This window comes from Coenobita brevimanus, chromosome 112, assembly GCF_032717465.1.
Source record: "Coenobita brevimanus isolate Jiangsu-jjx chromosome 112, ASM3271746v2, whole genome shotgun sequence".
NCBI lineage: Eukaryota > Metazoa > Arthropoda > Malacostraca > Decapoda > Coenobitidae > Coenobita > Coenobita brevimanus.
The window spans coordinates 1,542,501-1,570,005 of record NC_137065.1 but is presented as its reverse complement, the minus strand read 5'-3'; the positions used below and the strand labels follow the sequence as shown (position 1 = coordinate 1,570,005).

The window sequence follows — 27,505 nt, the reverse complement described above, 5'->3', positions numbered from 1 at the left end:
TGATGGTAGTTATGGTAGTAGTATAGTAGTTGTGGTAATAGTGATGGTAGTAGTATGGTAGTTATGGTAGTAGTATAGTAGTTGTGGTAGTAGTGATGGTAGTAGTATGGTAGTAATGGTAGTAGTGATGGTAGTTATGGTAGCTACAATTGTTATGGTAGTTGACTGTAATGGCGGAATCGTGATAGTGTTAGCGGAGTGGGGGGAGGGGGTGTGTGGTGGGGAGAGTGGGGGAAACTGTGACCCCTACCTTCACCCCACACCACCACCACCACCACCACCACCATCCCTTCCGCATCACTCCCCACCACACCCCGCCCACCCCACCTCACCTCCCCTCTCCATTCCTCCATCCCTCTCTCTCTCTCTCTCTCTCTCTCCATTTCACCTTTAGCACCACAGGTAATAAAGGAAATAAAAAAATAAAGGACATTCATTATTTTTTTTTTCCTGTCCTGAACGGAATAAAATCGCCCTGAGATAAAAATTACAGTGAATAAGTCGGTGAATGGAAGGGGTTAAGGATCTTTCAGTTAATTACATAGCAATTAACCTGACGAACTTGTAGATAATTATAAAAGAATAAATTAAAGTATAGAGGCATTTGGATAATTAAAATGGCCGAGAGAAAACAATCAGTGAAGAAAGACTAAAAAACAAACACCGTAAAATTGCGCAAAGACAGTGTTGATAATGAAAAACTTGCCACAGCCATTGCCTACTAGAAGCCGAGCTGTAAAGGGACGATGAGGCGAAGGTCACTGATCCTGTGCGTGTCACCTTAGGTCATTACAGTCTATAAGGCCACCGAGTTTGGTGGCTCTGGCTATCCTTCATGGATAATTTTCTGACATCCGGAATACCTGGAGAAGTGCCAATTTTTGACCCCAGGTGATCTCGGAGAATAAGCCACCGATTGGAACCATACTCCTTGCCACACTGCGTCCACCTTAACACTGTATTGTAGTAACATTTCAGCTGCTGACTTAAGGCTATATTGTAGTAACATTTCAGCTGCTGACTTAAGGTTGTATTGTAGTAACATTTCAGCTGCTGACTTCAGTGGTTCTTGAGATAGCCTGACTGCCTCACTTTTCTGTGTTGTAGATGATATCCGGAGATCAGGTAGAAGGATTGTCATCATATTTGGCCAAGAGAAGCTGACACCTGGCCAACTGTGGTGACCAACGTTGAAGGCTTTAGGACAAATAGCCTCTGAAATGTCACAGTTTTATAATAAGTAAGAGTAATAATAATAATAATAATAATAATAATAATGACAAGACTAGTAAAACTTGCCACAGGGATAGGGGAAGTTTTTTAATAAGTGTGGTTAAGGTACAAAGGAATTCCGATGCTTTGTACCTGGTGCTGGCGTGGAAGGCGGTGTTAGCGGGGAAGTGTGTGACGGTAAGTAGCCGGAAGCTGCCAGAATTTCAAGGTTGTGTAGTCGGCGTAATGTTTGTGTTCGTTCACGTGACGCCTCTGTGTACATGTTCACGCACATGGTTGGTTAGGCGTACACATGCGTACAGCTGGAATATGTAATTTGTGTGTGTGTGTGTGTGTGTGTGTGTGTGTGTAGGTTAGGTGTACACATGCATACATATACGTGCATACAGTTGTAATAATGTAATCATGTGTGTGTGTGTGTGTGTGTAGGTTAGGTGTACACATGCATACATATACGTGCATACAGTTGTAATAATGTAATCGTGTGTGTGTGTGTGTGTGTGTGTGTGTGTGTGTGTGTGTGTGTGTGTGTAGGTTAGGTGTACACATGCATACATATACGAGCATACAGTTGTAATAATGTAATCGTGTGTGTGTGTGTGTGTGTGTGTAGGTTAGGTGTACACATGCATACATATACGTGCATACAGTTGTAATAATGTAATCGTGTGTGTGTGTGTGTGTGTGTGTGTGTGTGTGTGTGTGTGTGTAGGTTATGTGTACACATCCATACATATACGTGCATGCGGTTGTAATAATGTAATCGTGTGTGTGTGTGTGTGTAGGTTAGGTGTACACATCCATACATATACGTGCATACAGTTGTAATAATGTAATCGTGTGTGTGTGTGTGTGTGTAGGTTAGGTGTACACATCCATACATATACGTGCATACAGTTGTAATAATGTAATCGTGTGTGTGTGTGTGTGTGTGTGTGTCTGTGTGTGTGTGTACTATTCTCATATGTCCATAAATATATCCATCTATCTATCCACCTATCCGCACATCTATCAGTACATACATACATACACACACATGCAGTAGCAATGTGCGTGGGTTTAATTTGTACCTACATAGCCTATTTACTCACGCACATGCAAGATTAGGTGTACAGAGACTCATGTATACACGCGTGTAGGGGTAGTGTGTGTGTGTAGGTATTAGCATTTAGTGGGAGGTAGTGTATCTGTTAGGTTTATCTATCTGTCTCTATGTTTGTATTTATCTATCTATATTTGTCTTTCTCCATTCATTCATTCACTCATCCATCTATCCATCCATTCATTCATTCACTCATCCATCTATCCATCCATTCATTCATTCACTCATCCATCTATCCATCCTTTCATTCATTCACTCATCCATCTATCCATCCATTCATTCATTCACTCATCCATCTATCCATCCATTCATTCATTCACTCATCCATCTATCCATCCATTCATTCATTCACTCATCCATCTATCCATCCATTCATTCATTCATCCATCTATCCATCCATTCATTCATTCATCCATCCATCAAACTATTCATTTATTCATTCATCCTTTCATCCATCCGTCTATCTCTCTCTCTCTCTCTCTCTCTCTCTCTCTCTCTCTCTCTCTCTCTCTCTCTCTCTCTCTCTCTTCCCCCATACATACCAGTTCTCTCTCTGTCTGTCTCTCTGCATTGTTTATCAGAGAGAGAGAGAGAGTCCTGTTGTTTCAGCATGGGCGTATTATTTCCGTGATGGGAGTGGGCGGCGGATGGGCGGGTCTGCGAGGTGGGTGTTTGTGGGTGGGGTGGGCGGAGGGAAGGGAAGAGGATGGGGTTGGGTGTGGGTGGGAGAGTTCTAACCCCACCCACCATTCTCTCTCTCTCTCTCTCTCTCTCTCTCTCTCTCTCTCTCTCTCTCTCTCTCTCTCATTTTATTTCTTTACCCTTCCCTTTGCTTTATTTCCCTTTCCGTCCCTTCTCTTCCTCCCTCCCTCCTTTATACCTCCATGTTCCTTACCTCCCTTCCTCCCCTCCCCTCCCCTCCCCTCCCACATGCTTATTAATCCCCCCTCCCTCTCCCTCCCCTCCCATTTTTTCTTCCTACATACACACACCAACACGCCAATTGCTCCCCCTCATGCATTGTGTGTGTGTGTGTGTGTGTGTGTGTGTGTGTGTGTGTGTGTGAGAGAGAGAGAGAGAGAGAATTTTGTTGCATACTTCTTATCGCCTTCATGAAAACAGCTCACACACACACACACACACACACACACACACACACACACACACACACACACACATACACACACACACACACACCTACGTGAAATATGGTGCAAAAGGACGAAATTTTTGATCGGGTTAGAGTAAAAAGAGTATAGATTTTATTTTATATTTTGGCTAAAGAGAGACCTGTGAGTGTGGAGGAATTAAGTTTGATTAGTGTGTGTAAGTAGTGTTAGTGTGGGTGTAGGTATGGATAAGTGTGGGTGTAGGTATGGATAAGTGTGGGTGTAGGTATGGATAAGTGTGGGTGTGGGTGTAGGTAGGTATGGATGAGTGGTTGTGTGGGTGTAGGCAGGTATGGATGAGTGGTAGTGTTAGAGGTGGGCCGATTAATCAGCAGGTAATCGGTAATCGGCGTAATCGGCCACTTTACCGATTAATCAGGGCCGATTAGTTTGAAGAAGCCTATATTTGTCTTTTATACTAACCTGCATAACATATTAGCGTCAGTGTGTGTGATGTTACCAAAACGCTGATACCTGTACCCTCTCCAATGCGTATATTTCAAGCAAGTTCCTGTCCGAATGTATATTAGTTACCGTACATTATCTTTAATAGTTTTATGTGCTCTTTCTGTTTAATTTTACCATTTCTCGTATTACGGAGAAGATAGACAGGTAATGAAAAAAAATAAAATTCATCTTGTTCTAGTTTTTCATAAAGATTAACAAAAAAGAATGAAAGAAAACTCATCATTTCAGAACTTTCACTGACGTATGTGTGGTGGAGAATTAGATGCGGTGTTGGTGACGTGGTGTGTCATATACGTTTTTGGTGTGTCATGTTTTCTTGCAAGTATATGTTAATGCAGACTCATATACTTCTGTGTAATAAAAGATATACAATCAAAACGTATGTATTTTTTATGGGAAGTAAAAATCAAGAGTGGTATGTAAAGCAAACACACACTGTATTAAGATCCCAGACGAAGAAGTTAGCAGAGGGCGTGAGAGAGCTATGCATTTTCTGTGCACCACGATCTCTAGCAGCATCTAGGATCACCACAAGTACAAGAAAAATGGCAGCTTCTAACAACTTACACCCAGGTTGCACAGAACGAGATGTGGCAACAGAGCAAAACCAGACTACAGGAGAGTGACAAAGGACTCTAACTGTTTACTCTCCGTTGGGCAGTAAACAGAGTACAAAATAGCATTAGGGTGATGTGTGTAACTTTGTGCTGCCAGTAATTTCATCAAGATCCATCACATGTAAAATTTCTTGATAATCGGCCCATTAATCGGTATCGGCCGGTTATTGACTACTGATTAATCGGGAAAATTGCTTATCGGCTCAGCCTTACTTAGTGTGGGTGTGGGTAGGTGTGGATGAGTGTTAGTGTGGGTGTGGGTAGGTATGGATAAGTGTTGGTGTGGGTGTGGGTAGGTGTGGATACGGTAAGTGTTAGTGTGGGTGTGGGTAGTATGTAAGTGTGGATGGGTTGGTTAGTGTGGGTGTGGGTAGTATATAAGTGTGGGTGGGTTGGTTAGTGTGGGTGTAGGTAGTATGTAAGTGTGGGTGGGTTGGTTAGTGTGGGTATGTGTCGGTACGGGGTGTGGGTGTGTATTGTCTGTGTGAGTGTGGGTTGGTGCGTGTGGGTGTGGGTATTATGCCTGAGTGGTTGAGTCGGATGGGCGTGGGTAGGTAGACAAGTTCAGTACCCTTAACCTGCCTTACTCTGCCCTACCCTACCCTGCCTTACCCTGCCCTGCCCTGCCTTACCCCCCCCTTTTTTTTTATACTCTACCCTACCCTACTTTACATTACCTTAAAACCCTACGCTACCCTATCCTACCCTATCTAACCTTACCGTACCTTACTTTACCTTACCCTACCCTACCCTACCCTACCCTACCCTACCCTACCCCAACTGGGAGTGTGGGTGTCTGTGTAATGCAAGATGGTTGGGTAGGAAGGGTGTGGGTATGTACCGAGGTAAGTTCAGTACCCTTGCCTTACCTGTCCACATTGAACTCCATCACCTGCATTCTCGTGGGCTGAGGAGGCTCTCTAACACCTTTTCCTAAGCGATTTGGTTTACTTATTACGCCCTACTGTTGTCTTGTGTGTTACATAAATCCTTCCAGTATCGCCATACTCTGCATAAACAGCGCAGCCTACTAAAGGATATTAACCAGCCATATCCAAAATATAAACAGCTTAGAGAGAGAGGGAGAGAGAGAGAGAGAGATTGATAGATGAGAACATTGGCTGTGTCCCTTAAATTATCTTTGTAAATCTGATGGACATTAATCTTACTTTTGCTCCTCCTCCTCTTCCATTTTCCCCTTTCCTCCTCTTCCTTCTCTTCCTCTTCCTCCATTCTTCCTCCTCCTCCTCCTCCTCTCTTCCTTCTCTTCCTCTTCCCCCATTCTTCCTCCTCCTCCACCTCCTCCTCCTCACCGTGGCAGAGCTTCGCCAGCATGTGTGTCCCAGCGTCTGTAGTGTGGAGGTGGACCCGAATTAAAGTCCTGAGGTAAATTGACAACAGAGGTGCCAGGGCTGTACCGTCAGTGCCACCCTCTGTGTTTGTTGGTTTGTCAGGGAATTTTGTACTCCTGTCTCGCCAAATGTACTGTACCTAGAAAATGAAAGTACTGGTGTCTGTCTGCCTAAATAAAGGAGGTATCTGTCCACACTATAATTATATGAATCACCAAGACAGTGTGAATGAAGTTTGGTGAGAAATGCGTACCCCTTCCCTCGAGACATCATCATCGTCGTAATCAAGTCATCATCATTATCATCATCATCCGTCCACGTGACCTTATTAGCTGCCCTCACTTTTATGCATCACACTCTGTACATAGACTAGAGACCCCGCTCCCTGAGGCGTTGCAGTCTTTTTACGCGCAACAGATGGAGCCACACCCTCACATGTCACCGCCTGGGGGAGATGAGGCCAAGGTTTAAGTTTTTTATTATTATTTTTTATTTATTTTCCCTTAAGCATGGCGATTTTTCTTTCCTGATGCTACATTTAGGCGATTTATTTTTTTATTCGCCATCCCGTTCTTAGATGGGAAAAAGAGGTGGTGATGATGATGATGATGAGGGGGGATGATGGTGATGATGATGAGGAGGAGGAAGGGGATGGTGGTGGTGGTGAAAATGATGATGGTGATGATGAAAACAATAATGATGATAATGGTGATGATGATGATAATGATGATGATGTTAATGATGATGATGATGATAATAATGATGATGATGATGTACCTTGACTCACCACACCCCATCTCTCAGAGCGGTATTAGGGCTGGAATGATGATATTAATACCAGGCCCTCTGTCACACCAGTTGATGAAGGGAATTTTAACTCGTAATACCTGTGCTTTGTCACCCTAATTACACCACCCTGTAATTAACTCTCTCTCTCTCTCTCTCTCTCTCTCTCTCTCTCTCTCTCTCTCTCTTTAAATTAATGTCATCTCTTAGTGATGGTTTTGTGAAGATGTCTAATTTCTCTAGACGTAACTCAAGATTGGATAATAATAATAATAATAGAAATGATGATGATAATAATAATAATGATAATAATGAAGAATGAAAATAAAACTCAAGATATCAGCGGGTTTACTCTTATCACGTTATTAAAATAAGAAGTTATAATGTGTGTGTGTGTGTGTGTGTGTGTGTGTGTGTGTGTGTGTGTGTGTGTGTGTGTGTGTTCTGTCTTCTTGTCAGTTAAGGAAGCTCCCTAACTCCTTTTCCTAAGCGATTTATTTTACTTATTCCTTACCGTCCTCTTCTTTGTTAAATCCTTCCACTGCCGCCATACTCTGCGTAATTCTTTTCCTAAGCGATTTATTTTATATACTTGTTACCCCTTACTGCCCTAGTCTGTGTTATATAAATCCTTCCACTATCGCCATAGTCTGCATAAATATCGTACATAGTGATATTAACCGTCCGTATAAAAAAATAAATCGCATAGGAAGAGGTGATAGGGAGATTGAATACTGGTCCTTGACATTACACAATCACCACTCTCTCTCTCTCTCTCTCTCTCTCTCTCTCTCTCACCTATTGCCATTAATTCATTTTTTTCCTTTTTCAGGTAAGTTGCCCGCAGGTGTGAGGTGCGAGCTTCCTAATTAAGCCGCCAGGTGTGATGACGCTAAGGTAGGGTGATGAGGGTGGTGATGATGATGATGATTGATGTGTGGAGCGTCCTGGATACGTGGCTAGGTGTGATGACGGTAAGGTGTGATGATGATGATGATGATGGATGTTAATGTGGGAGATTTTTGGACGCGCCGGTAGGGGTGTGATGACGGTAAAGTGTGATGATGATGAATAGTATTATTATACGATAGTGATGTATTGGTGATGATGCTTTTATACGATGATGATAGTGATGATAGTATTGATGGTTGTGGTGGTGATGATTTTAGTATACGATGGTGATATAATGATGATGGTGGTACTGATGATAGTGATGATGGTGATGATATTCTTATACGATGGTGATATAATGATGATAACGGTGATGATAGCCCTAATGCAGTGCCTAGTGATGAGGGAGCTGGCGTGATGGCATGACTCTCTCTCTCTCTCTCTCTCTCTCCTAAACGCAGAGGAGTCGTGTTTTGCTTATTTCAGAATTCGCCATACTTTTGTTTTTTTCCTTTGCCTGCAGGAGACAGACTTTTTACATGCAATTTTTCTTCCCTCATTTGGCAGAAACAGGCCTTACTGTGGCTCTACCTCCTTTACATAGCACTTCTTCGTGACTAGCGCCGTATTCTAATGTTATTTTACAGGTCAGTAGTCAGGTTGCATGGATGATGTATGTAAGGAAGTGAAAGAGAGTATAGCATTCTCTGGTGTGTGTGTGTGTGTGTGTGTGTGTGTGTGTGTGTGTGTGTGTTTAGATGTAGCAGATAAAACGTACGAGTGAAGGAAGTTATCTCTGTTTACGATAGGGTCCCGTCTTCTTCTTCTTCTTCGCGGTGTTTACGTAATGCAGGAGCTGGCTCGGTGAAAGGTCAGACCCGTGTATTTTTGTCCGTATTGAGAACAAGAAGTTTTTACGAAGCAGTGTGTGTGTGTGTGTGTGTGTGTGAGAGAGAGAGAGAGAGAGGGAGGGGGATGAAGTGGAGCGACTGGTTATATGGAGGAGGGTGGCGTGAATTGGCATGCGGTAGTGAGTGGTGGGCCTTCACGTACTGCGCATAAAACGTAGTCATTTACAAGGAAAAAGGAACCTAAGGCCAGAAACCCGTAAGACTGCTCCCTCCAAGAAGAAAATAAAAACAAAATATCAGAAAGTCAAATTCAAGAGCCGTTCATTTCGAGATGCCTGGACACACTGCGTTTAAAAGACTGGAGGTCATAGGTGGTAGGAAGTACAAAGACAGTTCCAGAGTTGACCATTGCACCACACCTGCCATTTTCAGTCACCTGCTAATCATCACCACACCTGTTGAATAAAATTGTATATGAATAGGTCGTCGAATGTAGCCTTGGAGAGAGGACAGGGTGACATGGAGGTGATTTGTTTGCGACCACCCCTTACGGAATGAAAGTGCCTCGCTGTATAGATTAGAGGCGACATTGAAGAAATAAGTGTGTGATGGCATGCAATCCTTCATCAGATATTCGTGTAAATTACTCCAAATGTGTAGCAAGGTCGGTAGAGGAACGGATGCCAAGTATAACATAACTCGTATTTAAAATTAACAAAATCCAACTATATCTGGGACTGTTCCTTTTAATATCTTCCTAATTACAGTGTTTATCGCCGGTATAATTAATTTTTAAGGTTAAGATTAGTGCTATTTGGTGATTAAGAGCAAGTGGAGTAATTATTGAAAGCCACATCCTGCAACTCACTATGGGAATCCCGCGAAATGGTATTGATGCCCGTTTTCTTTGGTTTGGGTCCCGTGCTTTATGATGCCTTATAGGGGAAACTTGGCTAAACCGTCGTTCTCGCATTTTAACCCATATTTTTACCTCTCATGGCTTGAATTATGTACGTAGGAGTTATTTAGGGTACGGGGGTTATTTGTGATGGTTTTAGTGATGTGTTTAAGGGTGTTTTGTGGTGATAAATGGGCTGGATTGTTGAGAATTGGTGTGTTAAGCCGTTGCAGTGAGAGTTGCTAGGAAGACGGCTGTATTGATGGACGTGAGAGAGAGATGAAAATAGAGACAAGCATTAGGGTGGAATGAGAGTAATGGGAAAATCGAAGGTGATGGGGGGATTAAAGGGGGGTGGAGGTAGGGAAGAGGGGGGAGAAGGAGGGGGAAGAGGAGAGGGGAGAAAAAGTAGTGGGAGGGAGGGGAGGAGTGGAGAAGGGAGGGGAGAGAGGGAAGGAATGAGGGTGTGATATGATGTGGGGGATATGTATAAGAGGGGAAGGGAGGGGGAAGAATGGAGGAAGGTAGGGAGGAGAAAGAGAAGGGAGAGAAGAGGGAAGGGAGGGAATAGAAGAGGAGGTTGGAGAAATAGTATGGAGATAGGGAGGGAGAGGGGAGGGGGTACGTACGAAGGGAGAATATGAGGGGGAGGGAGAATGAGAGGAGGTGAGGGTTGAGGGAGGGGAAAGGGGAGAGAGAGGACAGGGAGGGAGGGGAGAAGGAGGTAATGGGTACATAAAAAAGGAGGGGGGGGTGGTAAGGGAAGGGGGAGGGGTGGGTGTGAGAGAATGAGGGAGGGGGGGGGAAGGAGAATGTGATATGGTAAATATAAAAGGAGGGGTGAGGGAGAAGAGGGGGAGGGGAGAGAGAAGGGGAGGGGAGTGTATGGAAGAAGAGGAGGGAGGGGGAGGGAAGATAGTATGAAAAGAAGAGGGCAAAGAAGGGAAGAAGAGAGGGGGGAGATGGAGGGGGGGAGGGAGAGATTGATGTGTGTGTGTGTGTGTGTGTGTGTGTGTGTGTGTGTGTGTGTGTGTGTGTGTGTGTGTGTGTGTAGGTACCCCGACCTTGGCACTTTGTCATACTTACGCTCACTTATGAAGAATTTCTGGGAACCACTACCACAGCTACCACAAGTACCACACCTGTCAGTATTCCCTCCACACCTGCTAATCACCTCCACACCTTTAATTATCACCACCGCACCTGCCTCTCGCCTGTGTTATCAGTGTAGTCACCTCTGATATCACTACCACACCTACCACAGCTCATACACTCATTACCACATTCATTTTTTGTTATATACACACCTTACATAATGAAAAAAAAATTAGATACACTCATTACATTTATTTTATATATATATATATGCACCGTAGAGAATGAAAAAAGAAAAACAAAAATCAATAACTAGAATGGCACTCAGTAGGGCGCATACCCCCGCCATCAACATCCATGCAAAACTCACTGATAAATTTACGGAAATGTGATCTACCCCACCATAGCTACTAGTAACAGAACTGTACCATAATTCTCTACCTCTACCATTATAACTACCATACCTACCACTTGCACTACCACACACATCACTGTCACTACCACAACTACCACTACCACGACTAGCACTGCCACAACTACCACAACTACCACTTCCAGTACCACAGTGTTTTCCATAGCCACAGTTACCACCACCACAACTACTTTTTGTCACTACCACAGCTGCCACTGCCACAACCATCACTACCGGTACCACAGCTACCAACACAACGACTGCCAGTAACACAGCTACCACTTGCACTGTAACTACTACCACTCCTACCACAGCTACCACTCCCACTACCACAACTACCACTACTCTTAACAGCACCACTATAGCTACCACAATTACAACAATTATCCAGTCACTACACCTCATCATCTACCACTACTACCACCATAACCACAAAACTACCAACATTACAACTACTACCATAACCACAACTACCACAAGCACCTACCACCACCACAACTACCACCATTATTGATGTCAGCAGTGTGTAGCTACCAGGAGACGTGTGTGTGTGTGTGTGTGTGTGTGTGTGTGTTTGTTTGGGTGGCCAAAAACAAATGGTGTGTGTGTGTGTGTGTGTGCGCTCGTTACCAAGAAGAATGTTGTGTATGTTTTTTCTGTGTGCGTATTGAAGACTGTGCGTTTATGTGTTTGAAGGCTGTGTGTATGTACATGTAGGTTGTACATTATGTGAGTGTGTACGTATTTGGTCATAACTTTCAGAAGTGCTTGTACACCTTGACTTGTGTATGCAAAGCGTAGGTGTACATGGACGTAAATGGCATCTTGGTGTGTGTGTGTGTGTGTGTGTGTGTGTGTGTGTGTGTAACTTATTTGTGTATGTATATCTGTGTGTGTGTGTGTGTGTGTGTGTGTGTAACTTATTTGTGTATGTATATCTGTGTGTGTGTGTGTGTGTGTGTGTGTGTGTGTGTGTGTGTGTGTGTGTGTTTAGCTCAGTGACTGTGTGTATAGGCTGTCATGTACACCAGTCTACAATACGTACATGTGTGTGTTTAGGGATGTACACATACGTATAAAACATCGATATGGGGGTGTGTGGATGTTGCAGTGTTGCCATGGCAGTACCAACACCACACTGTCTGGGGATTGGCAACACTGTGTATGTCTGGCCAGGTAGAAGAGGAAGGAAGGAGGGAGGGAAGGAAGGAAGGAGGAGGGAGGGAAAGGAGGGGAGGGATTGAAGGAAGGAAAGGGGGAGTTAGAATGAGGTTGGTAGGGAGAAATGGAGGGAAGAAATGAGAGAGAGAGAGAGAGCAAAGGAATGAGAGTTGCGAATGGCATTTAAGGAGAGAAAATGTCGGGAGAAGACGGTCTCTCACTCTCTCTCTCTCTCTCTCTCTGTTTTTCTTGCGTGACGTAACTGAGTCGCTATTTTTTCCTTCATCTTTATAAATAAATCTCTCTTCTCTCCGCTCTCCTCTCCTCCCCTTCCATTCCTTTCTTCCCTTCCTTCTCTCCCCCTCCTACTCTCATTTTCTTCTCTCCCTTTCCTCTACTTCCCTGTCTTTCCTCCCCCTTCCCTCTTTTCTTTCCTCCCTCCGTCCCTTCCCTTTTTCTTTTCTCCTCTCTCCCTTTATCTCCCTCCCCTCTCAGCCATCTCCCCTTCCCATTTCCTCAGTTCCTCCCCATTCTTTATATCTTCCCCTCTTTTCTCCCCTCCCTTCTGTATTTCTCCCTCCCCCTCTCCCTCCCTTCCTCCCCAGGCTTCATTGACTTGTGCACTAAATCCCAATTGTGTTGTGGTGTCTGCTTCTCCCCACTCCCCTCCCCTCCTCTGCTCCCCTCTCCCTTTTTTCTCCCTCCTCCCTCTCTCCCCTCCCTTCTTCCTCCCCTCCCCTCCCTCCCTTCCTTCCTCTTCTCCCTCCTCTACTCCCCTTCACAGTATCTCCTCATCTCTCCCCTTTCCTCTTTCTCCCCTCACCTTTCCCTCTCCCTCTCCTCTCACTCCTCTCCCCTCCCCTCCCCTCTCCCTCTCTCTTCCCCCTCCCCCCCTCTCATCTCGATCCTCTCCCCTCCCCCCTTTCCTCTTTTCTCCTTCCTCTCTCTCTCTCTCTCTCTCTTCCTTCTTCCATTATTTTCTTGATTTTCTTGTCTCCTTACTTTATTTCTCCTCTTTCTCTCTCTCTCCTCTCTTCCTCCCCATTCTCTCTCTCTCTTTAGTTCTCTCTTTTCTCTCTCCTCTCTTTCCCTCAGTCTGGCCATAACTAAGGTGTGTGTGGTTATTTGAGAGGATTTGTATGTAAACTCTCTCTCTCTTTCTCTCTCTCTCTCTCTCTCTCTCTCTCTCTCTCTCTCTCTCATCCTCTTCTTTCCTAACAGGTGACACAGGTGAGGAAAAAGAGTAAAGGGGAAGAAGAGAGTAAAGAGGAAAATAAAAGGAAGAAAAGAGTAAAGAGGAAAATAAAAGGAAGAAAAGAGTAGAGGAAAATAGAGGAAGAAAAGAGTTAAAGAGGAAAATAAAGAGAAGGAAAAGAGTAAAGAGGAAAATAAAAGAGGGAGAAAAGAGTAAAGAGGAAAATAAAGAGGAAGAAAAGAGTAAAGAGGAAAATAAAGAGGAAGAAAAGAGTAAAGAGGAAAATAAAGAGGAAGAAAAGAGTAAAGAGGAAAATAAAAGAGGGAGAAAAGAGTAAAGAGGAAAATAAAAGAGAAGGAAAAGAGTAAAGAGGAAAATAAAGAGTAAAGTGGTCCATGCTAGTCAGTTCTTGTCAAAACATAGTGAGTCAGAGAGAGAGAGAGAGAGAGGAGGTAGGGAGAGAGGGAGGGAAGGTAGGGAGAGAGGGAGGGAAGGTAGGGAGATAGGGAGGGAAGTTGCTGGTATTGAACTTCTTCCCTATCGTCTCCCTCCTTTCCTCCTTCCCACCTTTCCTCCTTCCCTTCCTTCCTTCCTCCCTCCCTCCTTTCCTCCTTCCCTTCCTTCCTTCCTTCCTTCAGTACTAACGGAAGAGATTGAGGTAGGTTAAATGGCTCGAGAAAGTGTAGGTAGGTAAGTAGGGGGAGTAGGTAGATTTAGGGAAGGAGGGAGGTAGGTAGGTAAGTAGGGAGTAGGTAGCTTGAGGGAGGGAAGTAGGTAAGTAGGGAGTAGGTAGATTGAGGGAGGGAGGGAGGTGGGTAGGTAGGTAAGTATGTTTAGTTAGGTAGGTAGGTAGGGAATAACGTAAGTACAGAAGATCGATATTGGTAAGTAGATTTAGGAAAATAGCTCAAGATTATTGATAGATAGATAGATAGGTAGATAGATAGATAAAAAGCCTTGTGAATGCATTTGCCTAGTAATTTAACAGCTCAATAATTCTTAACACTTTGAAACAGTTCTTGGAATGTGAGAGAGAGAGAGAGAGAGGGAGGGAGGGGGGGAGTTGAGAGGAGGATTATGGGAAGGAAGGGGGGTGATAGATAGATAGATAGATATACTGAAAAACTATCTATATATCTGTGTGTGTGTGAGAGAGAGAGAGAGAGAGAGAGAGGCTAAAAGGGAAGAAACGTTATAAAAGAATGTGTGTGTGTGTGTGTGTGTGTGTGTGTGTGTGTGTGTGTGTGTGTGTGTGTGTGTGAGAGAGAGAGAGAGAGAGAGAGAGAACTAGAGAGAAAAAGAGAAAGAATGGCAATGGGCTGCTATACAAGGACGTCTGGAATAAAGAGAGTATTTCAGGCGAGGGGAGAGAAAGGGAGAGAGAGGGGAGAGGGGAGGGGCTGAGGGAAGAGAGAGAGAGTGAGAGAGAGAAGGGAGGGGGAGAAAGTAGAGAGATGGAGGTAAAGGAGAGGGGAAGAGTAAGGGAGAGAGGGAATAGGGGAGAAGGGAGAGGGGAAGTGGGGAGGAATCCAAGGTTCTGGTTGTGTGGCATGCAAGCTCCCCTCATCCTCCCTCCTCTCCCCTCACCCTCCCTCCTTTCCCTCACACCCTCTCCCCTCCACTACCTCCCTCCCCCTCCTCTCCCTCTCCCCTTCCCTTGTTTCTCCCCTCCTCGTGGCCTACTTTTCCCCTCTTTCCTCCCAATTATTTCCCCTCCCTACTGTCCTCTCCTTTTCTCCCCTCCCCCTCCCTCCCTCCCTCCACTTCCCTTTTCCTCTCCTTTCTTCCCTCCTCCTCCTCCTCCTTTTTATTAATCACAAAACTGTCTCCTGTCATATGGCCTCCCCTCACTCCCCTCCCCTCCCCTCCCCTCCCCTCCCCTCCCCTCCCCTCACTCCCCTCCCTCCCCTCCCCTCACCCCTAATCTCTCGTCCTACTTTCCCCTCTGTTTCCCCTCATTCCTCTTTTTTCCTCTTCTTCCCTCTTCCCCTCACTATCTCTTCTCTTTCTCATCCCTCCTTCTCCTCTCCCCTTCTCCCTCTCTCCCTCTCTCTCTCCCCCCCTTACTTTCTCTCCCCATTCCCTCCTTTCAACTCTTCATCACCCCACCCCTCCCCTCCCTTCACCCCCATGCTTCCGTTCCTCCCCTCTTCTCCCCTCTGCACCCCACTCTCCCCTCACTCTTACACCTTCCTTTTTCCCCTCTGTCTCCTAGCTGTCTTGTGGCTCCTCCTCTTGTCATTATTTCCTCTCCTTTAGCTTGATTCCTTCCCTCCCTCCCCTCTCTTCCCCTCACTTTCCTCCCCTTCTCCTCCCCTCATTCACCCTTCTTTCCTCCCCTCTTCCCCCTACTTTCCCTCCTTCCCCTTCCACACTCACTCTTCTCCACTCTCCTCCTCTTCTCCCCTTATTGCTCCCCCTTCCTCTTCCTCTCCCCTTCTTTCCTTCTTTTCCCCTCACACCCCTCCCCATCTCTCTCCTCCCCTCCCCTCACTGCCTTCCCCTCTCCCCCTCCCCTCTCCTTACGTCACTCGTCTGCATCCCCCTCCCCCTATCTCCCCTCACCCCCCTCTCTGTCTACCCCTCCCTCCCCATATCCTTCCTCTTTTTCCTTCTATTCTCCCCTCTCTCCCCTTCCCTGGCTGTTTGATTTTCCCCTCTTCTCCCCTCTTCTATGTCTCCCTCCTCGTCTCCCCTCACTTTCCCCTCACTGTCTCTCCCTCCCCTCCCCATCTCCCCTCACTCCCCTCACTCTCTCTCCCTACCCTCCTCATTCCCCTCACTCTCTCTCCCTACCCTCCTCATTCCTCTCACTCTCTCTCCCTCCCCTCCCCATCTCCCCTCACTTTCCCCTCACTCTCTCTCCCTACTCTCCCCATCTCCCCTCACTCCCCTCACGCTCTCTCCCCCTCTCTACCCTCAGCCCTCACAGTGTTTCTCCTTTCTCTCCCCTCCCCTCGTCTTCTTCCCTCGTCTTTCCCTTCTGCTCCCCTCTTCCATGTCTCCCCGTCTCCCCTTACTCTCTCCCTTCACGCTGTCCCAGCCTTCCCCTCCCTCCTCTCCCCTATATTTCTCTCCACATCTCCCCTCACTCCTTCCCCTCATGCTCTCTCTCTCTCTCTCTCTCTCTCTCTCTCTCTCCTTCCCCCCCCCCGCCTTTTCCCCTTTCCCCTCTTTCTCCTTCCCTCCCTCTTCCAGTTCCCCCTCCACGTTTCCCCTCGCTATAACTTCCCTCCCTTCCCTTTCGTTCCCCTCTCCCCTTTCCCCTTTTCTCTCCTCCTTCCCTCTTCCATGCTTCACTGTCTCCCCTCACTCTCTATCTCTCCTTCCCTTCCCTCCCCTCCCACTACCCCCTTTCTCCCCTCCCATTCCCCTTTCTCCCCTCTCTCTCTCCCCTCCTTCCCTCTTGCATGTCTCACTCCGTCTCCCCTCACACTCTTCCCTCACGCTCTTTCTCCCCGTCCTTTCCCTCCCCTCTGCTATCTAACCCCTCTCCCCTCACCTCTCCCCTCTCTCTCCCCTCTGTGATCGACCTGTAGTGTGGTGGTGTGGCAGTAGTGTGGTAGAGAGGGTGCTCGCCACACACACCTCGCGACACACACACTCTCATACCATTGACTGAGATATACCAGGTGTGGCCAGTATACCAGGTGTTATTATACCAGGTGTTGCCAGTATACCAGTGACAGATATACCAGGTGTGGCCAATATACCAGTGACAGATATACCAGGTGTGGCCAATATACCAGTGACAGATATACCAGGTGTGGCCAATATACCAATGACAGATATACCAGATGTGGCTAATATACCAGTGAGATATACCAGGTGTGGCCAGTATACCAGATGTGGCATTATACCAGTGTTGACATACCAGTGTTACTATTATACCAGGTGTGGCCAGTATACCAGTGACAGATATACCAGGTGTGGCCAATATACCAGATGTCATTATACCAGTGTTACTATTATACCAGGTGTGGTTATTATACCAAGTGTGGCCAATATACCAGTGTTGACATTATACCAGGTGTGGTCATTATACAAGTGTTATTATACCAAGTGTGGCCAGTATACCAGTGACAGATATACCAGGTGTCATTATACCGGGTGTTTCCGTTGTACCGGGTTCCTTGATTTCATACCAGTTGTCAGGATTACATTGGTGTTGCGCTCATACCAGGTGACACTCATACCACAGTGCCAGTTATACCAGTGTTGCCATTATACCAGCTGTCTTACTAGGTGCCACATTCATACCAGCTACTATGATTATGCAGTTTAGGTCATACCAGTTTGTCAGTCCTTCCAGGTGTCGATCATACCAGTTACGATATACCAGATGTCTTGATCATACCAGTTACCACGATTATACCAGGTGTCTTGAGCATACCAGTTTCTGTCGCATACCACAAACAAACCTGGTGTGGAATTATATTTTTGACGCGTTCACCACAACGCTACGTCACACCGGCACATGTACACCACACCACACCACACTACACCACTCTACTCCAGTTCACTCCACTTCACATCGCACCGCACCTCATCACACCACCACACCACACCACACCACACCACGCGAAAGTAGATTAAAGTCACACCCCCACACAGTACTGCCTCATATTATCACCTACACCACACACCCACACTACACCCATACCTCCACACCCGCACCCACACCCATATACACCCACACACTCCCCCCCACACCCATTCTTTCACCCCCCATAGACTCACTCCCACACACCCACACACTCATCCACACACACACACACACACACACACACACACACACACACACACACACACACACACACACACACATTAAAACTTTGGTGCGATCGGTTCATGTTATTGTGTTCCCCTTGGTCACGTGTCTTGACCCTGAAAATGGGCGTGTTGAACAATATTGGGCGTGGTGATGAACAAAATTGGGCGTGGTGGTGAACAAAATTGGTACCCCTATTCGCACGTGGTACCCCTATTCGCACGTGGTACCCCTGTTCGCACGTGGTACCCCTATTCGCACGTGGTACCCCTATTCGCACGTGGTACCCCTATTCGCACGTGGTACCCCTGTTCGCACGTGGTACCCCTGTTTTGTGTGTGTGTCAGGTGTCAAATTCTCTCGTCCTTTGTGTCACATCTTCCTCCACGTGTCATATCTTTGTGTCACACGGTGTCATAGTGTCAGGAGGGAGGGAGGTTGGCACGCTTGAGATGGCAGGGGAGTGTGTCATGTGCATGGTTGTGTCACCGTGGTAGGAATGTGGTGATATTGAGTTTGGAATGTGTGTGTGTGTGTGTGTGTGTGTGTGTGTGTGTGAGAGAGAGAGAGTGTGGGAGACTTTATGTACGTGTATATCCCACCTGTTTTAATTGTGTGTGTGTGTGTGAGAGGAAAAAGAATGTATGTATGTGTATATCCCACCTCGTTTAATGTGTGTGTGTGTGTGTGTGTGTGTGTGTGTGTGTGTGTGTGTGTGTGTGTGTGTCCTTGAGTATATCATGGTGTTTTGTGAATATAGCCTGTGCGTGTTTATGTGCGTCAGTGTCGTTGTGTGTGTGTGTGTGTGTGTGTGTGTGTTTTCCTTATCCTGTGTATGTACGATTGTGTTTTAACTTCCCGGCTGACTTCACAGATTCGCAAACATCTGTAATTGTGTGTGTGTGTGTGTGCGTGTGTGTGTGTGTGTGTGTGTGTGTGTGTGTCTGCAGAGTGCGTGAAGAGTGTAGTTAGGTCATTGAGTGTGTGTGATTGTGAATGAGTGGGAAATTGAGTGTGAAGCGTGTGTGAAATATGTTTAGATCAGGCCTCTGTGTGTGTGTGTGTGTGTGTGTGTGTGTGTGAGAGAGAGAGAGAGAGAGAGAACGGACTTGAGAAGAAGGGAAGAATACTCACGAAGGATTCAATTCTTTGGAAGTGAAGACGATGAGACGAATGTGAAGAAGGGAAGGAAGGAAGGAGGAGGAGGAGGAGGAGGATGGAAGGGAAGAAGAACAGAAGGAAGGAGGGGGGAAGGAAGGAAAGAACAGAAGGAAAAAGGAAGAACGGAAGGAAGGAAAGAAAGAACAGAAGGAAAAAAGGAAGGAAGGAAGAGAAGAATGTGAAGATGAGAAGGAAGAGAGGAAGGAAGAAATGAGCATATAACGATTAAATTCTTGGGGAGGGAGGAGAGGGAGGGAGGGAAGGCGGAGGAGAAGAGAGGGAAGTGGTAGTGAAGGAGGGAGAGAAAAGAGGGAAGGAGTAGTGAAGAAGGGAGAGAAAAGAGGGAAGGAGTAGTGAAGGAGGGAGAGAAAAGAGGGAAGGAGTAGCGAAGGAGGGAGAAAAAAGAGAGAAGTAGTGAAGGAGGGAGAAAAAAGAGAGAAATAGTGAAGGAGGGAGAGAAAAGAGGGAAGGAGGAGTGAAGGAGGGAGAGAAAAGAGGGAAGGAGTAGTGAAGGAGGGAGATAAAAGAGTGAAGGAGGGAGAGAGAAGAGGGAAGGAGTAGTGAAGGAGGGAGAGAAAAGAGGGAAGGAGTAGTGAAGGAGGGAGAGAAAAGAGGGAAGGAGTAGTGAAGGAGGGAGAAAAGAGGGAAGGAATAGTGAAGGAGGGAGATAAAAGAGGGAAGGAGTAGTGAAGGAGGGAGAGAGAAGAGGGAAGGAGTAGTGAGGAGGAAGGGAAGTACTGTGAAGGAAGGATGGAGGGAGAAGAGAAGGAAGGAAGAATAAAGGTGTGTACGGTGCGAAGGAGCGAAGGAAAGAGGGAGGGAGGGAGAGGAAAAAGGAGATAGACACAGGAAGGAAGGAAGGAGTGAATTCCATGGAGGTGAAGGAAGGATTGAGAAGAGTGGAGGAAAGGAGAGAATACCACGGAGGGAGAAAATGAGAGAGAGAGAGAGAGCGAATCATGGAGGGAGGGAGGGAAGGAGTGTGAAGGCAAGGTAGAAGGTAGATACGCTTCTGTCTACTGATCGATAGTGGAGTTACACCTGTACACGTGGAGGAGGAGGAAGAAGAGGAAGAGGAGGAAGAAAAATAAGCGGGGATGATGATGATGATGATGACGGGGATATGATGGAAGAGAGAGAGAGAGAGAGAGAGAATGACGATATGAGGAAATACTGCACAAGATGAGAGAGAGAGAAGCTTAACATAAGAGAGAGAGAGAGAGAGAGAGAAGCTTAACATGAGAGAGAGAGAGAGAGGGAGTGATAAATGTTTCGTGGAAAGTTATGTGGGAAGAAAAGTGACCATCTGTCCCTCCACGCTTTTTCTCTCTACCACAACTACCACAATTATTACCACCACAACTACCACAATTATTACCACCACAACTACCACAACTCTTACCACCACTACTACCATTATTACTGCTACTACCACTATTCTTACTACAACTACTACTCTAACTACCACTCTTACTACCACTACTACTATAACTACCACTCTTACTACCGGTACTACTATAACTACAACAATTCTTACTACCACCACTACTATAACTACCACTCTTATAGTACTGTACTACCACTACTACTATAACTACCACAATTCTTACTACTACTGTAACTACCACAATTCTTACAAAACCACCACCACCACTACCACAATCATTACTTACAATCACTACTCATATCATCACTACAGCTTCCTTTACCACCACCACTACCACAGTCACAGCAACTACCACCATTTCCTCAGGCAGTCAACCAACATTACCGCAATTACTACCAACATTGGAGAGCTGGCTTTGATTCGGCAAGCATAGCAACCACTATCGGTAACCAACATTACCACCACTACCACAACTACTACCATTACTATTACCACTACCACAACTGCCTACATCTACCACAACTACCACAGTTACCACCATCACAGCATCTACTACCACAGCCACCAATACCACCGCCACTACCACAACTACCACCACAGCTACCACAACTACCACAACAGGAGGGTGACAAGCAGATAGAAAGCGACTGACAGGAAGTGTGGAGCTGTTCCCTCTCCCCCTCCTCCCCCCCCACTTTTCCCTCCCCTCCCCTCTCTCCCCCTACTTCTCCCTCCCCCCTCCCCCCTCCTCCCCCCTCCCCCCTCCCCCTTCCCTTCCTCCTTTGCTTAGTTTTCATTCTCTCTCTCTCTCTCTCTCTCTCACACACACACACACACACACATACACACTCTCTCTCTCTCTCTCTCTCTCTCTCTCTCTCTCTCTCTCACACACACACACAGACACACACACAGTTACACATAGATGTATAAGTAGATAGAAGTTTAAATATAGACAGATAGATAGATAGATAGATAAATTTAGGTCGATAGATAAATGGTTACATAGATATACAGACTATACGAAGTTCAGAAGGTGAGAGAGAGAGAGAGGGAGAGAGAGAGAGAGAGAGAGAGCATGTTTAGTTTTAAGTACGAATAAGGAAACTGTGTGTGTGTGTGTGTGTGAGAGAGAGAGAGAGAGAGAGGTCACTGGAGGTCACTACTCTTTCTCCCTGTATGTACCAGTCAATCTAACCTCTCTCTCTCTCTCTCTCTCTCTCTCTCTCTCTCTCTCATTTTCGCGGTCTTAAATTTTGGCGTTACCTTGTGCCTATATTTGGCGGGGTTGTAATGTTAGCGGTTGAAACTAATCCTGGCTGGCTTACCTCGTGGCCGCCATATTGAGAGAGAGAGAGAGAGAGAGAACAGAATGAACACAAGATCGGAAAGAAAGAAACAAAGGCTTATATTTATCTATTCAGAAGGGAACAAAGGCATATCTATCTGTCTGTCTGTCTGTCTGTTATTCTCACTTTCTTGCGTGTCTCCCTGCGAATCGAACCCAGGCTAATGGAAGTGAAGAAAGCTTTGTTAATATTATATAGAAATCCCGTAGAGAGAGAGAGAGAGAGAAAGAGAGAGAGAGAGAGAGAGAATGGTCACGGTAAAGGGAGATGGACAAATTATTATTATTATTATTATTATTATTATTATTATTATTATTAGTGTCAGTTGTTTCTCTTCCCCTTCCTCCTCCTCTCTCCCCCTCCCCCTTCCTCCTCCTCCTCTTCTTCATCATCATCATCATTATTATTATTATTATTATTATTATTATTATTATTGTTTTATTATTATTATTATTATTAAATGATAACCAATTTATTTTAACAAGAGGAAATTCCTTTCACTCGAGGGGAAAGGAAAGGAAATGATTGAGGGAAAATGAAAGGCAGGGGAGGAAATGTAAGGAAACTCTCTCTCTCTCTCTCTCTCTCTCTCACACACACACACACACACACACACACACACACACACACACACACACACACACACACACACACACACACACACACACACACACGCATATAGACCTAATTAACGAGCAAATATACACACAAACATTAACTCCAAGACAAACAGCTTATGCAGACTATGCCGAGGTTTACACACACACACACACACACACACACACACACACATTTTTTTTTATCTTTCATTCATTCCTTTCTCCCATCTTTCCTTTCCTTCCTTCCTTCCGTCACTCAACATCTTTCCCTTCTCATGCATTCTCTTCTTTCTCCAAGTTTTCCTCTTCCCTCTCCTCCTCCTCCTCCCCCTCCTCCTCATCATCATCATTATCATCATCATCATCATCATCATCATCATCGTCATCATCTCTTCCTCCTCAACCTTCTCATCCTCCTCCTCATCATCATCATCATTATCATCATCATCATCATCATCATCATCACTTCCTCCTCTACCTCCTTCTCCTTTACCTCCTCCTCTACCTCCTCCTCATCTGTTCCTCCTCTACCTCCTCTTCCTCCTCCTCCTCCTCCTCCTCCTCTTCCCCAGCATCATCATCATCATCATCATCATCGCAAAACTTTAAATATGCATACTATCATAAAACTCCTTCGCCACCAACCATCATAGTGCCGGAGTGGAGAAAGCATCATGGGTAATTTTCTCGCTTAATTAGTCAGGTTAATTACTTTCCTAATTACTGTGTTTCTCTCATTAAGGCCAAATTAGACGAGATTGTCATTGTAGGATTGAGAGATGATGATGGAGATGACGATAAGTATGATGGTAATAGTTGTAACAAGTGCACTTCGGGCCCCTCGCACTTGCTCCTGCGGGGGGCTCTCACGCTGCTGTAGTATATTTTAGTTCTACCTCTGGGCAAAAAATTCTACGGAGATCCTATGCCGGGCTTCGGGAGCAGCGTTTTTTGGTCAAAATGTGATCGCTTATTAAATATAGTAAAAGTTTTTCAATCGTGATGGGACCAAGTTTTTTCACATCAACGAATTTTTTGCGATTTTTGTGCCAATTTTGGTGTGATTTGAATATGTAGTTTCGGCTGCCCAAAATGCACACACACACACACACACACACACACACACACACACACACACACACACACACACACACACACACACACACACACACACACACACAGGGCTACTGCTATAGTATATTAGATAGTTTAATGATGGTGATTGTGGTAGTAGCAGTGGTGGTGGTAGTAGTAGTAGTAGCTGTTGTAGTAGATGGTAGATTAGTGGGCAAGTATGTTGACTACCTCTACTTGCCCTAATGTTGATAGCAACGCATTGTTCTGTATTGATTCTGTGCAACACCTCATCTCTCTCTCTCTCTCTCTCTCTCTCTCTCTCTCTCTCTCTCTCTCTCTCTCTCTCTCTCAGATACTCATTATTGTACTTATATCTCTGACCAGTGAATTATTCTCTCTCTCTCTCTCTCTCTCTCTCTCTCTCTCTCTCTCTCTCTCTCTCTCTCTCATTCATATCTCTGTATCCCTTTTATTCTTCCATTCTCATCCTCCTCCTCCTCCTCCTCCTCCTCCTCCTCATTAGTGGACGCTAATTACAAATGGACAGTTAGGTCGTTATGGTAGCGATGGTAGTTATGGTGGTAGTTGTGGTAGTAGTGGTGGTGGTGGTAGTAGCCGTGGTAGTGATGGTTGTAGTCGGATGTGTGGTAGTGGTGACGGCTGTCGTAGCAGTGGTGGTAGTAGTGATGGTAATTGTGGTGATGATGGGTGTGGTAGTGATAGTGGTTGTGATGACAGATGTGATGATGATGGATTAGGGTTTTGTTAAGGTGAGTGGTGTGGTGTTGGTGTGGTGTGGTGTAGTGTGATGTGGTGTGGTGTAGTGTGATATGATGTGGTGTGGTGTGGTGTGGTGTCACGTAACGTGGTGTGGTGTGATGTGATGTGTCACGTAATGTGGTGTGGTGTGATGTGAACTGGTATGAGAGGTGGTATGGTGTGGTGAGGTGATTTAGTGATGATATGGAGGTGGTTTGGTGTAGGTATGTGTGGTTGAGTGGTGTGGTGGTGTAGTGGTATGGCTGGTGTCAGGGGTGGTATGATGGCGGGTGGTGTAGTGGTGTAGGTGGCTGTGTGATGTAGTGGAGGTATGGAGGTAAGTTGGTGTCGGTATGTGTGGTTGAGTGGTGTGGTGGTGGTATGGCTGGTGTAAGGGGTGGTATGATGGCGGGTGGTGTAGGTGGTTGTGGTGGTATTTCCGGCCATGTGGTCACCTGGTCAGGTAATTATACTTATTAAGATTCTGTTAAACTACTCCTGACTGTCTTCCTTCTTCCTTCATTCTTCCTCCTTCATTCTTTCCTCCATCTCCCTTCTTCATTCTTCCTTCCATCTCTTTCTCTCTCTCTCTCTCCCTCCCTCCCTCCTTCATTTTTCCTTCCATCTTCCTCCCTTCTTCATTTTTCCTTCCGTCTTTCTCTCCCTTCTTCATTCTTCCTTCCATCTCTCTCTCTCCCTCCGTCATTCTTCCTTCCATCTCTCTCCCTCCGTCATTCTTCCTTCCATCTCTCTCCCTCCTTCATTCTTCCTTCCATCTCTCTCCCTCCTTCATTCTTCCCCATGTCTCTCTCTCTCTCTCTCCCTCCCCTTCAGTTTCTCATTCCTCTCGTCTCTCCTAGTCCTTCCTTCCCTCCCTCCCTCCCTCCTTCTTTTCCTCCCTACCTCAATACTGCTCCCCTCATTCTTCCTCCCTCAATCTATGCTCCCCTCTTCCTCCCTCTCTCCGTCTTCCTCCCCTCTTTCTCCCTCCCTGTCTTTCTGATGGACTGCCCTTTTTTCCATCCATTCACCTGTTTAAGTGGATAGATGCATGAGTGGATGGTTAAGGGCTTGAGTGGATGGATGGGTGGATGATTAAGTACTTGAGTGGATGGGTGAGAAGCTGGTATATAAATCGAGTTAATTGGATGAGTGGATGGTTAAATGGATGGAAGGTTGAAGTTACCGGATGAATGGATGGCTGAAGAGTGAAGTAATATGCATAGTGGACGTAGTTGAATACTGAATGGTTGAATTGGCTTGTTTAGTGGGTAGATATGGGTCAATTTGAGTGATTGGTTGATATTTATTCTGATTGGCTGTCTGAGTGGTTGAGAGAGAGAGAGAGAGAGAAGGGGGGTTGGGTGCAGTGTGTCTTTGTAACTCGCTCGTGTGTGTGTGTGTGTGTGTGTGTGTGTGTGTGTGTGTGTGTGTGTGTGTGTGTGTGTGTGTTCCCATGCACCCTGCCCACAAACACACGCGTTTCCACAAATATTGTCCCAAACTTTCATTACGTAAACGAACACACACACACACACACACACACACACACACACACACACACACACACACACACACACACACAGCCATATCACGACAACCTCCAATAAACTGCTCTTGTCCTTGGTAGTTTGGATAATCGATTGCTTGTTCGGTGTGTGTGTGTGTGTGTGTGTGTGTGTGTGTGTATTTGTGTGTGTGTGTGTGTGTGTGTTTGTGTGTGTGTGTGTGTGTGTTTTACGTGTATTTCATGCCATTGTCTATGTTTTGTGTGTGGTTCATTGTATTCTGAGAGAGAGAGAGAGAGAGAACAAGAGAGAGAGAGGGGGGGAGTATTGGTGTGATAGTGTGCACGTGTTAATGTATATGTGTGTTTCTGTATGTTCACCACTATGTATGTATGGATGGAGGGTTAAAATTCATGTGCGTGTGTATGTGTACGTATATGTTAGTGTGTGTGTGTGGGAGTGAGTATGTGGGGAGGGGATGTGGGGGTATTGTTTATGTGTGTGGGGTGTGTGTGTGTGTGTGTGTGTGTGTGTGTGTGTGTGTGTGTGTGTGTGTGTGTGTGTGTGTGCCATTATCTCTCTAATTGAACACCTAAAGATAAGGGTCATAATTCTTATCAGTGCACTCCTAGACAATGCGCTTACCTTAGTGTTATCGAGGAGGAGGAGGAAGAGGAAGAAGAAGAAGGAGGAGGAAGAGGAAGAAGAAGGAGGAGGAAGAGGGAGAAGAAGGAGGAGGAAGAGGGAGAAGAAGGAGGAGGAGGAAGAGGACGAAGAAGAAGGAGGAGGAGGAAGAGAACACGAAGGAGGAGGAGGACAAGAAGGAAGAGAACACGAAGGAGGAGGAGGAAGAGAACACGGAGGAGGAGGAGGAAGAGAACACGAAGGAGGAGGAGGACAAGGAGGAAGAGAACACGAAGGAGGAGGAGGAGGAGAAAGAGAAGGAGGAGGAGGAGGAAGATGAGGAGGATACAGTTGTTATAAGAAAAAGTAGTTGTAGATGTAACAGTGGTAGTAGTAGTAGTAGTAGCAGTAGTAGTGGTGGTGGTAGTAATAGTAGTAGTAGTAGTAGTGAAGATAGAGGAGGGTACACTTGTTTTGAAAATGATGATGATGATGATGATGATGGTTAAAGAAGAAAATGAGAATTGTGATGATGATAGCAGAGGATGATGATGATGATGATGTGAGGAGAAAGATAGGATGGAGTGGAGGTGAGATGGCATAGAGAGAGAGAGAGAGGAGGGGGGGGGAGTTGCGTGATGGAGAGAGAGAGAGAGAGAGAGAGAGGGGACAGGGTGAAAAATAATGTTGATCTATTATTGTTGTTGTTGTTTTTTTTCTTCTTGCTCTTCTTGTAGGCTGCAGTCCACCATCGTCCTTTTGGGGGATAGGAAGTTGAGGGGCGTGTGTATGACCAGGCAGTGGAGCCGCCTGGTTATATCAGTGCCACCACGTGAAGGCGGCCACGTGAAGAGGGATAGGAGGAAGGAAGATTTGGGGAGAGAGAGAGAGAGAGAGAGGATATTAATAGTGGAAAGAAGAGAAGAGAAAGTAAGTGAATGTAAAGAAAGGGGGAAGATGATGAAGTGTGTGTGTGTGTGTGTGTGTGTGTGTGTGTGTGTGTGTGTGTGTGTGTGTGTGTGTGTGTGTGTGTGTGTGTG

At 45.8% G+C, this 27,505-nt stretch overlaps 1 protein-coding gene across 1 annotated transcript in view; it reads left to right on the top strand.

The window, feature by feature from the left end:
• The first annotated feature begins 2,965 nt into the window (after window positions 1–2,965).
• The window catches only part of kat80 (katanin p80), a 106,292-nt gene continuing 81,752 nt past the window's right edge, over window positions 2,966–27,505 (top strand). The window contains exons 1-3 of the mRNA XM_080286578.1: window positions 2,966–2,999; window positions 16,896–17,058; window positions 17,609–17,817. Of these exons, the coding sequence (XP_080142704.1) occupies window positions 2,966–2,999; window positions 16,896–17,058; window positions 17,609–17,817 (406 nt within the window). The remainder of the gene's footprint in view (window positions 3,000–16,895; window positions 17,059–17,608; window positions 17,818–27,505) is intronic.